This window comes from Lactuca saligna, chromosome 2 (assembly GCF_052625555.1).
Source record: "Lactuca saligna cultivar CGN05327 chromosome 2, ASM5262555v1, whole genome shotgun sequence".
Lineage (NCBI taxonomy): Eukaryota > Viridiplantae > Streptophyta > Magnoliopsida > Asterales > Asteraceae > Lactuca > Lactuca saligna.
Genome location: NC_136418.1, coordinates 96,033,745 through 96,048,536, shown reverse-complemented (window position 1 = coordinate 96,048,536; position 14,792 = coordinate 96,033,745). Strand labels below are relative to the sequence as shown.

Below are 14,792 nucleotides of genomic sequence, written 5' to 3'. Positions count from 1 at the left end.
TAGAAATTAATTGAGACCTAGTCGGGATTTTTATAACACTTATATATATATATATATATATATATATATATATATATATATATATATATATATATATATATATGTCGCGTCGAGATTTATAAAAAAACAAAAAAAAAATTCAGAAAAAAATATTCATATATGATTACCGTTATTCATATATGATTATCGGGTAATCTTATATGAATGAAATTTTTTTTAAGACCACTACTTTTCGAAAATTCTTAATAGAACCCTATTATATATATATATATATATATATATATATATATATATATATATATATATATATATATATATAAAAGCAAACACGTATATACAAATGTTGATGGAAAAGGTGATGTGATTCTATATATGGTTTAGTTCTTTGGTTTTTGAGGTGAGAACGTTTTTATTATTATGAATTAATAATAATAATAGATGAGGATGTAAAGGTAGGTTTCATAATAATCAAAATACTAAATGCCTAAAATTTCAAACATGTATAGTTTATGTTATTTATATTATATAGCTTAAGAGATTTATAATTATGGTTTGTAAAGGTTGATTTTTAATAAATAAATAGATCAAAAAAGGTGAAATCGGGTGCTAGGTAACAATTTTGGCGGTTCTAGTTCTGGTTCCAAAGTATTTTGGACCGTGATAATCGGTTTCGGATACTATATTTGAAGAATTGTTTGTACCAGTTTCATTTCGAGTTCCAAACAATTCTGACAGGTAACCGTCTATGCTCACCTCTCTCTCTCTCTCTCTCGCTCTCTCTCTCTCTCTCTCTCTCTCTCTCTATATATATATATATATATATATATATATATATATATATATATATATATATATATATATATATATATATATATATATATATATATATATAAGTTTACCTTTCATCATAAGAGTCGCAAGAAGAAGAAAAAGAAAAAATGCACTAATCAGATGGATTTTTATATCAAAATTTTTGTTTTAGAGTACACCTATTTTTAGAAATTTATACAAGAAAACAAAAGGAATATATAGTGCTCACATGCTTCACAAAATTTATTTGACGTAAGAAATGCGATTTGCACAAATGTTGTCATGTGTTTTGTGTGTGTATGTATGTGTATATATATATATATATATATATATATATATATATATATATATATATATATATATATATATATATATATATATATATATATATATATATATATATATATATATATATATATATATATATATATATATATATAGGGAAGGGTTATATGGAAAATAGAGCAATAACTCCTCAACCAATGAAAACATGAATTACGTAAATGGTCCGTATGGTTTGGTATAATTTGTGTAGATATCCCTAACTTCTATTTTAGAAAATATGGTTGTTTCAATTGTAATTATGGTTTTAAACCCACGATCAAAGAAATTACAGTTACCTTTAACGATTAAAAACTAACATCAAGAATTTTTAGTTTCCAACTTCTGTTCGGATGAAAGTAACATGTGTTAATTTAAAGAAGTAATGGAAGTTAATATACACTTTCCTTTTAAACCGATGGATTTCCATTGACATATTTAAGAATAAATACAAATCTTATGAATTTGTAATTTATGACTTCTATTTTAATTCAAAGTGTTTAATTAATAATATCAAGCATTAATGGAAGGAAGTTATAGGATGTTTGATTCATCCCAAAAAACCTAGTAAGTTAAAAGATGTTTAATTCAATAAATTAGACAGTTATTTGAATATGTAACGGTTATTTGAATATGCAACAACTTTGTTCATCATAAAAAAAAGGTTAACCGTCAATTACGTCCCACTAAGAATGAATTTTCCAAATTTTAGAATACTCAAGATCTAAAACTATTTGATAGTTATAATTTATCCATAATTTAAAATATAATAAGTTTAGGATCAAACACACAAATTATCCTAATTTAGAGGGACCATTCGTGTAATTACACCCACTAGAGAATAAAGTAACACGTGTCAATTATTCATTCGTTCCTAACTTGATGCCCTAGTTTTTATTTTCCATAGAACCTAATCATATATATATATATATATATATATATATATATATATATATATATATATATATATATATATATATATATATATATATATATATATATATATATATATATATATAGAGGTTAATGCGAAAATATAAATATCTTGCGAAAACGCGAAAAGAGATTTTGTCTTATAAAAATTAAACAAATGTACTTTAAAAAATAAAATTTTCAACAATAAATTAAAGATAATAAGTTTACATTGGATTGTGTTATGATAATATAGATTTAAAATTGTTTTTTATAATTACTGTTTTTTCTCTTTGTTAACCATTTTTAAATTCACGTTTTCACAATAGAAATTTCAAATATCATACTTTGCTAATATAACATAATTTCTCATCTATTATCGATTATCATCATGTATTTCAATGTTTGGATGGATTATTGTCCAAAAAGATAATGTTGAGGTGCCACAATCTCATAGTTTTTCTTGTTTTCGTGTTTTCGGATTAATCCTCCCCTATATATATATATATATATGGTTAGAATGCCTAATTTTGTGAGACCGTGAGACGCAATCCGTGCCACTCATTTGGTAGATAAAATAACATTTTTAAAATGCAAAATAATTGAAAATTTTTAATTTTTTTTCAAATATAATTTTCGAAATTTATATTTTCCAAAAAAAAAGAATAATAAAAAATATATTTTTTACATATTCTAGCAGAATATTAGAATATTATATATATCTGACAAATCTAGTAGAGTATTCTAATATTTTAAAAATTATATTAAAATATTTAAAGTGTAATATTCTATTAGAATATTTTACGTATTTAAAAAAAAATGGTAATTTTATTTTATTATTTTTTAGGTAATTAAAATTCCGAAAATAATAATTAAGAAAAGTATTTTGGATTTTTCTTGTTATTTTGCTATTTTGCGTTTTCAAATTAATTCAGTTTCCCTTAAATAATAATCTATTTTCTGTCCATTTAAAATATATTTCAAGGGTACTATATATACTGGTAACTCGTACTATGCATTCACATTCCAACCTTAATAATCTCCTGCTACTTATATCACGATATTAAATCCATTAGACAATTATCAGAATAAAATATTTGTTATACCCAAGATTGTGTTCATAGGATACAATAAAATAAAGGATTAAATATGACTAACGATAAATCTTTTGGTATCGATCATTGACTAGTACTGGGTTCATTAAAACTCTTGAATGGTGTTGATGATGATTCAGCAGTAGTTGGCATCGTTAATACCTGCTTGCCCTTGCCCATCACGCCGTCTATATTAGCTTGAACCGTAGATGGAAAGTGTGATGTCCTTATGGATTCTAATTCGTGTTCAACTTCCATCATTGTGGGCCTATCTTTCCCCTTTATGCACAAGCATCGCATAGCAAGGTTAGCTAGTGCCAATAGTTCATCCGTAGTACCCTCGTTAATGACCATTTTATCAAAAATCGAGATCACACATCCTTCTTCCATAGCTGAAATGAAGTGCGTAGCCAACTGCATTTTTTGACCGGATGTAGTTTGGAACATTGATTTTTCCCCGGTTAAGAGTTCAACCAAAACAACTCCGAAGCTGTATGCATCACACTTTTCATTAAAGTGCTCGGTTTGCAAGTACTCTGGGTCAAGGTAGCCAACGGTACCAATGACCATAGTAGTCAAATGAGTCTTATCCGGTGATATATTCCTTGAGGTTCCAAAGTCGGAAATTTTGGCCATGTTGTTATCATCTAAAAGTATATTGCTGGTTTTAACATCTCTGTGGTATATCGGGATGGACGTTCCTGATCCTGAATGCAAGTGCGCAAGTGCTCTTGCAACTTCAGTAGCGATTTGTATTCTCATTTTCAATGAAAGTGGAAATTCATTGGCTTCTTTGTGAATGCGGTCGTATAAGGTTCCATTTGAAACGAATTCTGAAACAAGTAAAGGAACCTTGGTCTCCAGGCAGCATCCCAATAGCTTGACCACATTTGGATGAATGACTTGGGATAAAATGACCACCTCATTGATAAATTGTTTATTGATTAATTTTTCTTTTTGGCTTTCAACAACTCTTTCTGATTTCTTAACAGCTACGGTTCTTCCATCAAGTAGCATCCCTTTGTAAACTGTACCTTGGCCTCCCATACCAAGAATTCTCTTCTCACTGAAGCAGTCAGTGGCTTTCTCTAATTCACGTAAAGAGAAAAGCATAGTTTTGCCAATTGAGGATGGGTCGGATTTTTCTTGTTGTTCTAGTAGTTGGCCCCCATTCCGTTTAAAATATCTCATTCTGCGTCTCTTGGCTATTGCTTCGTTGATCACCTTGTACGAGGCATAGCTGATCGCCAGAAGAACAAGTACACCGATGCTTATGCTAATACCTGAATTAATTAGGACAACACGACATCAATTTTTTTTTATCTATTTGAACATAAAACATGAATTTTCAATTTTGCACCAAATGAAATATGTTTATGTTTAATTTATTTATTTATTTTAAAATTAAATCTAATCTATTTTTAAACAATCTAAATAACCATCAATCGCAAGAAAAAAGAATATTTGATTTATGATATCGATATTCAATTTATAATGGTTTACTTTTGTTTAAATAAAGTTAATTATCTTACACAATAACAATATTTTTATTTATATTTATTAATAACATGTTTGGAATTGTCCATTTCAGACCAAATAAACGATGATAATTAAATATAATGATTCATTTCGTTCAACTATGTACGTTTCTTCATTACATTCACGTATTATTTCATTCTATCATACAAACTAGATCTTTTGTCAATTATACTTGAATAAGAGATCATACTTGGACAAATATCAATTTTAGTGATCCAAAAACCAAAATAGTGGTTGAGAATTGAGAAATCGACATCTAACTAATAGTTTGGAAAATAATTTTCAAAATATCCGTTTTATTAATTTTTTTTAAAGATTATGAAAAGTGGATAATAATCCTAATACGAATTTCAAGAGCTCCTGTCGAATATAATTTGTATATGGATGACGAATTTCAACATCTCCTCTCGAACATAATTTGTATATGGATGATAAACCATTACCTAGAATACCACCAATGGATAACGTGGGTTTAGAATGTGTTCGATTACCGTTCATGACGTGAGAACAAACGAACTCGTATTCGCTAATCCTGTCATAATCATCATATACATGATAGTATTCACACGCACCTCCGTCCTCTGTGCACCTTGCACATTTTTCATCATCTAAAAGCACGTCATATAAGAAAATGTGTCCTGTGAAAAAATGTTCACCGATACACAAGTTCGCTAGAAAAGTAAAACAAAAACTTAAATACCAAATACAAAATTACATACCGTAGCATCCATCAACTAAATAAGGACTTCCTTTATTGCCCATTGGAAAAATGCATTTCCACGACTTGATTGAACCACCATTACCCGTATCAGCTTTGAGATTAAACCCCATCGAACAACACTTTATTCGACTGAACTCACGCTCTGACAAAGTCCACAGCAGTGATATGGGGATGTAAGTGTTGTCCCCGGCAACAGATTTGCCAGAAAACCTTCCCTCATCATAGGACTTCTTGTCCACCAAGTAGGCAGACCCACAAGCTTCATCCCCACCCTGCCTTTCCAAGCCGGTGAGATCCATGCTATAACTCTTAAGATAATAAGGAAGTCTTGTTTGGCAACAAGTAATGCCAAAAACTGTGAGAAACGAGGATTAATACAAAAACTGTGAGGAGGTATCTATGAATAAACGGTGGCATGCATGGAGCTATCTATATATAATGCATGGTAAATTAAAACTCTTGAATGTGGTTGTTGATGATTCAGTAGTAGTATGGCATCGTTAATACCTGCTTGCCCTAGACCTTGCCCATCACGTGGTCTATATTAGCTTGAAGCGTAGATGGAAAGTGTGATGTCCTTATGGATTCTAATTCGTGTTCAACTTCCATCATCGTGGGCCTATCTTTCCCCTTTATACACAAGCATCGCATGGGTTAGCTAGTGCCAATAGTTCATCCATAGTACCGGCCTCGTTAACGATCATTTCATCAAAAATAGAGATCTATGAATAAATGGTGGCATGCATGGAGCTATCTATATATAATGCATGGTAAATTACATAAATGAATGGTCCATGTGCGTGCTTGTTTGGCATGATTATTCCGATTTATAATTCAATTTCTTTTGCATAGTTAGTCCAATTAATTAACTCCATCAAAACACACGTCTACGACGTATAAAAAACAATTTTAATTTTTAATTTTTGTTTTTTGGCTATATAAGAATGTTCATGAGACGAGTATTAGTGATTTTAGTTTCATGACTGCTATAAAACTAAATCTCAAAATCGGTTCCATCCCGTCTGCCGGGTACCTGGTATATTAATTTCACGTATATTAGTGTTGGGTAACCGGAACTGGAAACGCCTTGGAACCGACGATTCCAGAATCCGAACCACTTTAAGCGGTTTGGGTTCCAATTCTTATTTTTATAGAACCGCTACTCTTTTGCTCGAGCGTACCTGTAGCTTCAACGTGTGTATAATCATAAATGATTATATGGTAGAGAGGTATAATCATATATGCTTATATATGTTTATACGTATATGCCTAATCATAAATAATTATATATATATATATATATATATATATATATATGTCTGTACATAGATTGAGTAATCATATTTGATTATGACAATCTATGGCAGAAGAGATGGTGGTAACAGAGGTAACGATATTTTATTTGTTATCTTCAATAACACCATTTAAAGTTGTAGATTTTTAGTAATTTTTTGAACCTTTAAGGGTTTTAAGAAACATGCACATATTTTTTCGTCATGTTATTGAAGCTAATGATATTTTATAATCCTGATTTTTAATACGTAGCGAATTATATATTGATGTTTTCGATAACTTCTTGTAAATGTATAATAGATATAATTTTATAAGTTTTTAAAAATTTAACAAATTTAATGAACCGGCTATCCAGTATTGGAACAGCTAGCCGTCGGTTCCTGATGCCAACATTTTAGGAATTGGCGGTTCCGACTCCTGATAATTAAAGAGGGTATCCACCTTTACTCATCCCTAGTTGTAACGATGTCCATGAGACAATTGACTTGAACACAAAAATGCAATCATCAAGGCCCAAAAGGACAAAATCGATCTATCTGAAACTTATTTGTTAATTTTTTATAACTATTGGTATGGGTGACATATTCTACATTTTTTTACTATGTTCAATATCTTGACCAACAGCTAACATCTTGAGTGATATCCAAGATACTATTATCATATATCTTGATGTTATCTCACATATTTCTTATGTCTTTGATATATATGATTAAAGATCCATTACAAGAAAACTCCATTTTAGTGACGGACTAAAATTTGGTCACTAATAACATTATTTGGTCACCACACTAAATTTTGGTAATCCTACAAATTTAACGACCACTATCAGGATGGTCGTCACTCACCCATCACTAAAATGTAGAATAAAGTTTAAATGTATGTCATAGGAAGTATTAGTTACTAAAAAATAGTGGTCGTTATATTGGAGTCTTAGTGACAAAAAATAGTGGTCACTGGATTGGAGGGTTAATGATTAAAAATAGTGGCATTAGAGACTTAGTGACCAAAAATAGTGGTTACTGAATTGAATACCCGGTGACCAAAAATAATGGTCACTAAATTAATGAATTATTGACCAAACATAGTGGTCACTGACTATTTATATATTTATGAGTTTAAAAAAATAGTAACTACAATTATAGTTATTGAATATATGATTGAAAATTGCAAAAAATTTAGGACCATATAATAATGATCACGAAACAAATTTCATTATAAATTTCAAAGCAAAAATGAGAACTATAAACTCATATTATGTAAATGGCCACGATGATAGTTTGTTCGATTAAAGAGCATTATGGTAATTTCACATTAATGATATAGTGTTAGATAGTATGGTGTCATTACATAGCTTCTCAAAGTAGTGACTTTTACCCATTTGATGTTAGGGTAATTTCGTAATTTGGTATAATGGGTTTCGGAGTAATAACAATCCTAGTAAGGTTCTTAGCGGAAATGATTAAAAGATGAAAGGGTAATAGCTTAAGTACGATTAGTTGGGGGTGAAATTCTAAAAAATAAATGCAAAATATGGTTATCATCTCCATTACGTATTTACGCTATATAGACCTCACATCACTTTCCTTTGTTTGTATCGACCACCGCCACCATCCTTACCTCGCTTTCCATCTTTCGTCGACGATTCTTCCTGGCGCTGCTACCACATCGAACATCACCACTTTCACCTTCGTTCACTTCAGTACCATGCTCTAAAGTTTGAAGCCCTATATATCCCAATTGAAGCTTCAATTATCATTTCCCCGAAGTTTGATTGATTAAGGTGTGATTAGGGTTCGAAAAACCTCAATTGGAGCCTAATTCCTCGCATTTGATGTTGCGTTCATCATTACTTAATGTCGAAGGTAATGTTATCCTTTCATCAATCTCTCTTCTTTTCTTCCTCGTTGATTGCTCATGGATGACATCCTCCTCTACCTACTCTTATGGTTTTGCACTCCATTCTGACTCTTGTTCACAATCACACACTTACACAAGCATGTACGAAGACACACAATCGAAAAACCATAGAAATACATAATCACTTAGTGTCGGCTTAGCCCATGTGCAATATAGGCATTGGAACATGCTCAAAATCTTAAGGGGCCAAATTTTTTTTTTGGTAGTGTACACAATCAGGAATTTGCAGCCTATTAATTTGAATTGATTGATTGAACGAAGGCACGCATTGAAGCGGGAAGCCACATCACGATTCACGATCATCGACTAGTACTCGTTCGTTCGTTTAAAAAAAGCGATCGACAAAGACAGGAGAAGGGTGAATCGTGAAAGCGATTCACCAATTCAAGCATTCAGCAACAACAAGACAGCAACTCAGTGACTTAGCGCCATTCACTCATTCAACAAGGGTCGATGATCTTGTATGAGAAATTGAGCATTATCAAGGGTCAATCATCTCCTGCTAATCAACCAATCAGGTAATATTTATGAGAAATTGAGGATTATCAAGTTTATAGTTGTCAATTGAATACTTGAATGATTCATACTTTCATAGATTATCAGTTTAACAGAATATTTAATGAATTTAATATTATTTAATGAATTTAATATTTTATTATCAGTTTATCTACTATAGAAATCAGTTTAATAGAATAGTGAATGAATGAATTAGTTTCTAAGATTCATAGAAACCAGTTTAGTAGTTTAAATTATGTGTTTATGTTTATTGTAAAATTGTTTATCAAATTATGTTTATTCGAATTTCTTGAATGTTGAAAGTTGAAACTTATGAACTTGTAGTGATGAAGTCTAAACAACCATTCGTTTATCAAAAACATAAAAAGATAAAACTAGATGAAGAAAAGAGAAAGGTTGATGCCGGTGATGTAGATAAGTTTATCCATAGACAACCTGTTGAAGAGCACACTGAAGAGAATGTTGAAGAGCACATTGAAGAGCATGTTGAAGAGAACATTAAAGAGCAAGAGCATGTAGAAGTAGAAGAGATAGAAGAGCATGAGCCTATTAAAGAGCTTGTTGATATATATGATCTAAGAAGGTGGGAAAAACTTAATTCTAGTGAGATTAAAATTTTGGTTGAGAAAGATCCTAAAGAGATAATAGTATTATGTATGGTCCCTACGATAAATTTGGTAGACGATCTTCTGCAGGTTTGTATACAAGAACTTTATCGAATTTGGAGAAGTGTGATTAAGTATGGATAGTATATTCGAAAGAGCTAGATAGGGTATTTTGTTTCTGTTGTAAAGTGTTTAGAAAAGGGATTTTGAAAGGTAAATTAGATGGTGAAGGTTATGCAGATTGGCACCATGTTACCACTAGGGTTAAAGAACACGAAATTTCTTTGGATCATCTTACAAATAGGAATAAGTGGTTTGACATGCGTAAAAGATTGAACTTGAACAAAACAATTGATAAAGTTCAACATGAACAGTTCAAGAAAGAAAGAGATTACTGGAAACAAGTTCTTTTAAGAATTATTGCAGTAGTGAAGTTTCTTGCTAAACATAATTTAGCATTTCGTGGATTGAATGATAAGTTGTATAAAAAGGTAACTATAAATTGTATTTTTTTGTTCCAGTACCACCAAAAATCTTTTTGTAAATTATGATGACTGATTCCAATTCTTATTTGTTAATTGTATTTAATAGGTAATGGAATTTTTTTTGGTGTCATTGAAATGTTGGAAGAGTTTGACCCGATTATCAAAGAGCATGTGCAACGGATCACAAGTGAAGGGCTTCATGTGCATTATATTGGCCACCTAATCCAAAAAGAACTAATATCTTTGCTAGATGAAGAAATTAAAAAAAGAACTTATCAAGAAGATAAGGAAAACAAAGTACTAATCAATCAAACTTGATTGTACTCCCAATTTAAATCACCAAGAACATATGAATATAATAGTGAGGTATTTAAAGTTATCATATAATTTTGTTACTATCGAGGAGTCTTTTTTTGGTTTTTTGAATGTTGATGATACCTCCGGAAAAGGATTATTTGAAATTACACTTGAAGAGTTAAATTCTCTTGGTCTTCAAATTAATGATATGCCTGGTCAAGGCTATGATAATGGGGAAAACATGAAAGGAAAACACCAAGGAGTGAAAAAGAGATTTTTAGATATAAATCCTAGAGCATTTTACACTCCTTGTGGTTGCCATTCTCTTAATCTAACATTATCTGATATGGCTAACAAGTGTGTTAAAGGAAAGAACTTTTTTGGATTCATCCAACATATTTATACTATCTTTGCAAATTCTACTAAGAGGTGGGAAATTTTGAAAGATAATGTTAAAGCTTGGAGTCTTAAGTCATTGTGTCAAACTCGTTGGGGAATTCTGGTTGAGAGTGTCAAGGCTATTAAACTGCAACATGTGGATGTACGGGAAGCTTTACTTCAAGTTGGAGAAAAAGAGAATGATGTTTCAATTGCAAGTGAAGCAACTTCACCAGCAGAAAAAGAGCTTAGTGACTTTGAATTTTTGGTATCAACTGTTGTTTGGTATGAAGTACTAAACCATGTAAATATTGAGAGTAAGAAGCTATAATCAAAGGATATGAATCTTGATAATGCTATTACAAAAATAAGCAAATTGATTGGGTACTTCAAGGATTATAGAGAAACTGGTTTTTCAAAAGCGATTGTTGAAGCTAAGGAGATTTTTATTGAAATGGGTATTGATCCAATATTTCCATAAAAGAGTTTGATTGAAAGCAAAAAAAGGTTTGCTGAGATTTCAAGTAGCGAAGAAGTTTCATTTACACCTGAAGAGAATGCCAGAGTCAATTATTTCTTATACATAGTTGATCAAGCTATTTCTTTTCTTGAAACAAGATTTGAACTATTCAAAGAGTATGATAAAGTATTTGGTTTTTTATTTCCACATTATTTGAGGGAATTGAAGATAAAGATCTTAAGTTATATTGTCATTGTCTTGAAAAAGCACTCAAGTTTGACGAAAGATCGGATATTGATGCCGAGGAGCTTTGTACAAAGTTGAAATTATTTGAGACATCGGAAACCATTGAATTTAGCAACCCTATAGATGTTTAGAAGTTTTTGAAAAAAATGATTATTTCCTAAATGCAAGCATTGCATATAGAATATTGTTGACTATTCCAGTAACGGTTGCATTTGTAGAAAGGCGTTTTTACAAATTCAAATTTGTGAAATCTTACCTACGCTCGACAATGACCCAAGAAAGACTTAGCAGTTTGGGGATGATATCTATTGAGAACAAAATCTTAGAGAGTATAGACTACGAAGAGTTGATCAACCAATTTGCAATCAAGAATACTATCAGATATGTTATTAGTCATTAAAATACGTTGATTTTGCTATGTTTATTGTTATAAGGTTTATCGTCTTTTTAATAAAAAAAGTAGTTTATTTAATTTAATTCGTTAAAGTGTTACACGTTAAGGCCTATGGGCCTTTTTTATCCATTTCGTCCTGGGCATTTGAATCCTCAGAACCGGCCATTCACTTATGAAAGGAGTCGATTTTTCTTTAATTTTATTGTATGTTTCCGATTGAAGGATGTCAAGTTGGCGTTTCCTCCACATTGTTTAGTTTTGAGGTTTTGTGATCAATTTGTTGTGTGTGTCTGATGAATGTTGGAGTTTTTTTTGATTTTTTTATTTGTCTTCCAAATTCTAGAGATTTTGTTGATTTGATAGGGTCGAGGTGTAGATGTTTCCTAGTGGCTTTGTTTGATTTTCCTTTCACAATGAATTGATCTAGGATCAATTTCCTTAAGTATGAGTTTTCAATTGCTCCACAAGGGATTCCCTCTTTGGTTACACTTCATTCCTAGAATCCAATTCCGGACAACAAATGGCCCTTACCAAGTACTCCATTACCACACACAATTCAAATTATAATTTCATAATGTCTCTTATCCAATACATTTTAAGTGTCTTTTAGTAGGTAAATGGCATCAATCAAATCTATACATGTATTTAGGACTTAACAGACCTTGGTGAATAAATGTTCACTTTTTATGTTCTTTGTCTCTTGTGTATGTGGGAATACGAAATATATTCTAACACCTGTTTATTAAATAAATAAATAGAAAAAAATTAATATGAATAATATCCCTAAAATCCATAATATCTCGTGGGGTGTTGGTTTTGGGGAGCCCAATGTTATAATTTGGATTATTCGGGGGTTAAAGTGTAGTATTGAGATTTATTTTTTAAAGATTTTAAGAAGACAGGGGGTATTTGGTAAGTGTTAGACTTAATATGAAAGGATTTATGGAAGCAGGGGATAAAGAGTAAATTCTGGACCTATGTTGAAAAGGTTTTATGGAGGAGGAGCCATTTGGTAACATGAGGACTTCAGTTGAACAAAATTGTAGAGGGAGGGGCTGTTTGGTAAAATTTTGGACTTAATTTGTAAGGGATTTCAGAGGGCAGGGTTTAAATGGTAAATATTGGAGCTAATTTGAAAAGATTCTTATAGGGAGGGCTGGAAGTGTAAAAACGAAACAAGATTTGAAATTCACGGGCATAACCCGTCACCCTCCTAGTTGCCTTCATATATATGGTAACAAGCCCTAACCCTAATGGAACCTCATCATCCGCCACCACCACACTTATACCTCCCTTCCACCTCTAGCTCCACCAGTCGTTCAAACACCACCGTCATGCCCTGCTATCGGTAACGATGAGGACGACCGGCGAAGCTGTGAGCGCCCATTGCCACCACTCCATCGTCCTCCTTTTTCTTCTTCTCTTTTTATATCGTCGTTCACAGCCGCACTCGACTATTGTTGGTGTCATTCTGACCACCACCCGCTTTAGAGCTCGTCCCACAGCAGCTAGCCGCTGCCACCACCGCTTGTATAACCAACGAAGGAGACTGTTCCATCGATTTTTTCCCTCTGGCTGCCATGAGCCACCGTGATGGTGGTTGTGTTTGGATGAACTTCCAGCGTGAACTCGCGTATGTTGATGTATTTGCTCGGCAAGGGACCAAGAGAAAGCATCGCCACCACCGTGAGGTGGTGGCGGTCATTGCAAATCAATACCTGCCGCCATTTCTAATACCTTCTACCATTGTTGCCGTATCTTGACACCACCAGCCACTGTGGGAGGTGGTTGTGAGTTTGTGTATGGCTGTGTATTCAAGTAGACCTGTTGGTTTTAGTTTTCATATGGTTGTAGGTGTGATGGTTTGGCCGAAAAACCCACCACCACCACCGTGAGGTGGTGACTGCCACCATGTACCACCACCAGGCATCACAAGGGTGGTTGTGTGTATGTGTGTGTTTACCTTGTTGTGTGTGTGTTTACTTTATTTTAAAGCATTCTAAAATTGTAATTAGTGACTAGTATAATAAAGAAATCTCATAACCACCACTGTGAGGTGGTGGCTGTCACCTCTTGCCACCACCAACCGTCGTGTTTAGTGCCAGTGTGCTTTTGCTTGTGTTTAATTGCTTTTGGGATGCTTGGACAAAAATGGACTAGAACCATAACCACCACCGTGAGGTGGTGGCCTCCGCCTTCAACCATCGTTGACCACTACTACCCGAGGTGGTAATGGGTGGTGCCGGACTTATGAGACCCTAGTTGGCCTAATAAAACCCTAATTGATCTAAAGACTTGGCTTTTGGGCCTATTGAGTTTTGATTGGGTTGGAAACCCTATTTAGGGTTTAGAAAACCCTAATTTTAGATATATGTGTTTTGGAGTGTCGGGACCCGCATTTTGGTTGATCGGATTGGGATTATGTATTAAGCCGACCACACTATATGATTTACCAAATAGATTGATGGACTTAATGGACGAAGTCATTAGTGGGTTAAGTCAGAAACACTTAACCCTAATCGTCATTTTATGTGAAAACCCTAATTTTGATTGGGCCTTGAGTTGGGCCTTCCTACTAGGCTTTGATGAGTGAGCTATTGATAGGCCATCCAAGAACAATCATGTGGGCTAAGAATATATGGATGGGCTTTAGGGTAAGGTCCATGTGAGGGTTTGGGCCCAATTTGGAAAATTGGGCCATAGGTGGGCTATAACTGAGCCTTAAGGATCATGAGAGGTTGGACCATTGGAAATGCCAAATGTATATACTATAATAAATGGTTGGGCCTTAGGGTAATACCATG

At 32.6% G+C, this 14,792-nt stretch overlaps 1 protein-coding gene and 1 pseudogene across 1 annotated transcript; one reads left to right on the top strand and one right to left on the bottom strand.

Annotated features, from left to right (window-relative positions):
- Positions 1-3,169: 3,169 nt before the first annotated feature.
- LOC145029888 (putative wall-associated receptor kinase-like 16 pseudogene) lies at positions 3,170-5,696 on the bottom strand (annotated as a pseudogene).
- Positions 5,697-9,449: 3,753 nt separating this feature from the next.
- On the top strand, positions 9,450-11,219 carry LOC145029887 (uncharacterized). The gene is made up of 5 exons (XM_078978338.1): positions 9,450-9,818; positions 9,925-9,941; positions 10,033-10,232; positions 10,320-10,510; positions 10,620-11,219. The coding sequence occupies exons 1-5, from the start codon at positions 9,450-9,452 to the stop codon at positions 11,217-11,219; spliced, it is 1,377 nt and encodes a 458-aa protein (XP_078834464.1).
- The last annotated feature ends 3,573 nt before the right edge of the window (positions 11,220-14,792 follow it).

Excerpts from the sequence above, each read along its gene's own strand:
- LOC145029887 (XM_078978338.1), top strand. The coding sequence starts at position 9,450 with ATGAAGTCTAAACAACCATTCGTTTATCAAAAACATAAAAAGATAAAA. Across the intron at positions 10,233-10,319 it reads TAAAAAGGTAACTATAAATT|GTAATGGAATTTTTTTTGGT; the intron begins GTATTTTTTTGT and ends TGTATTTAATAG. Across the intron at positions 10,511-10,619 it reads AAGAAGATAAGGAAAACAAA|TCTTTTTTTGGTTTTTTGAA; the intron begins GTACTAATCAAT and ends ACTATCGAGGAG.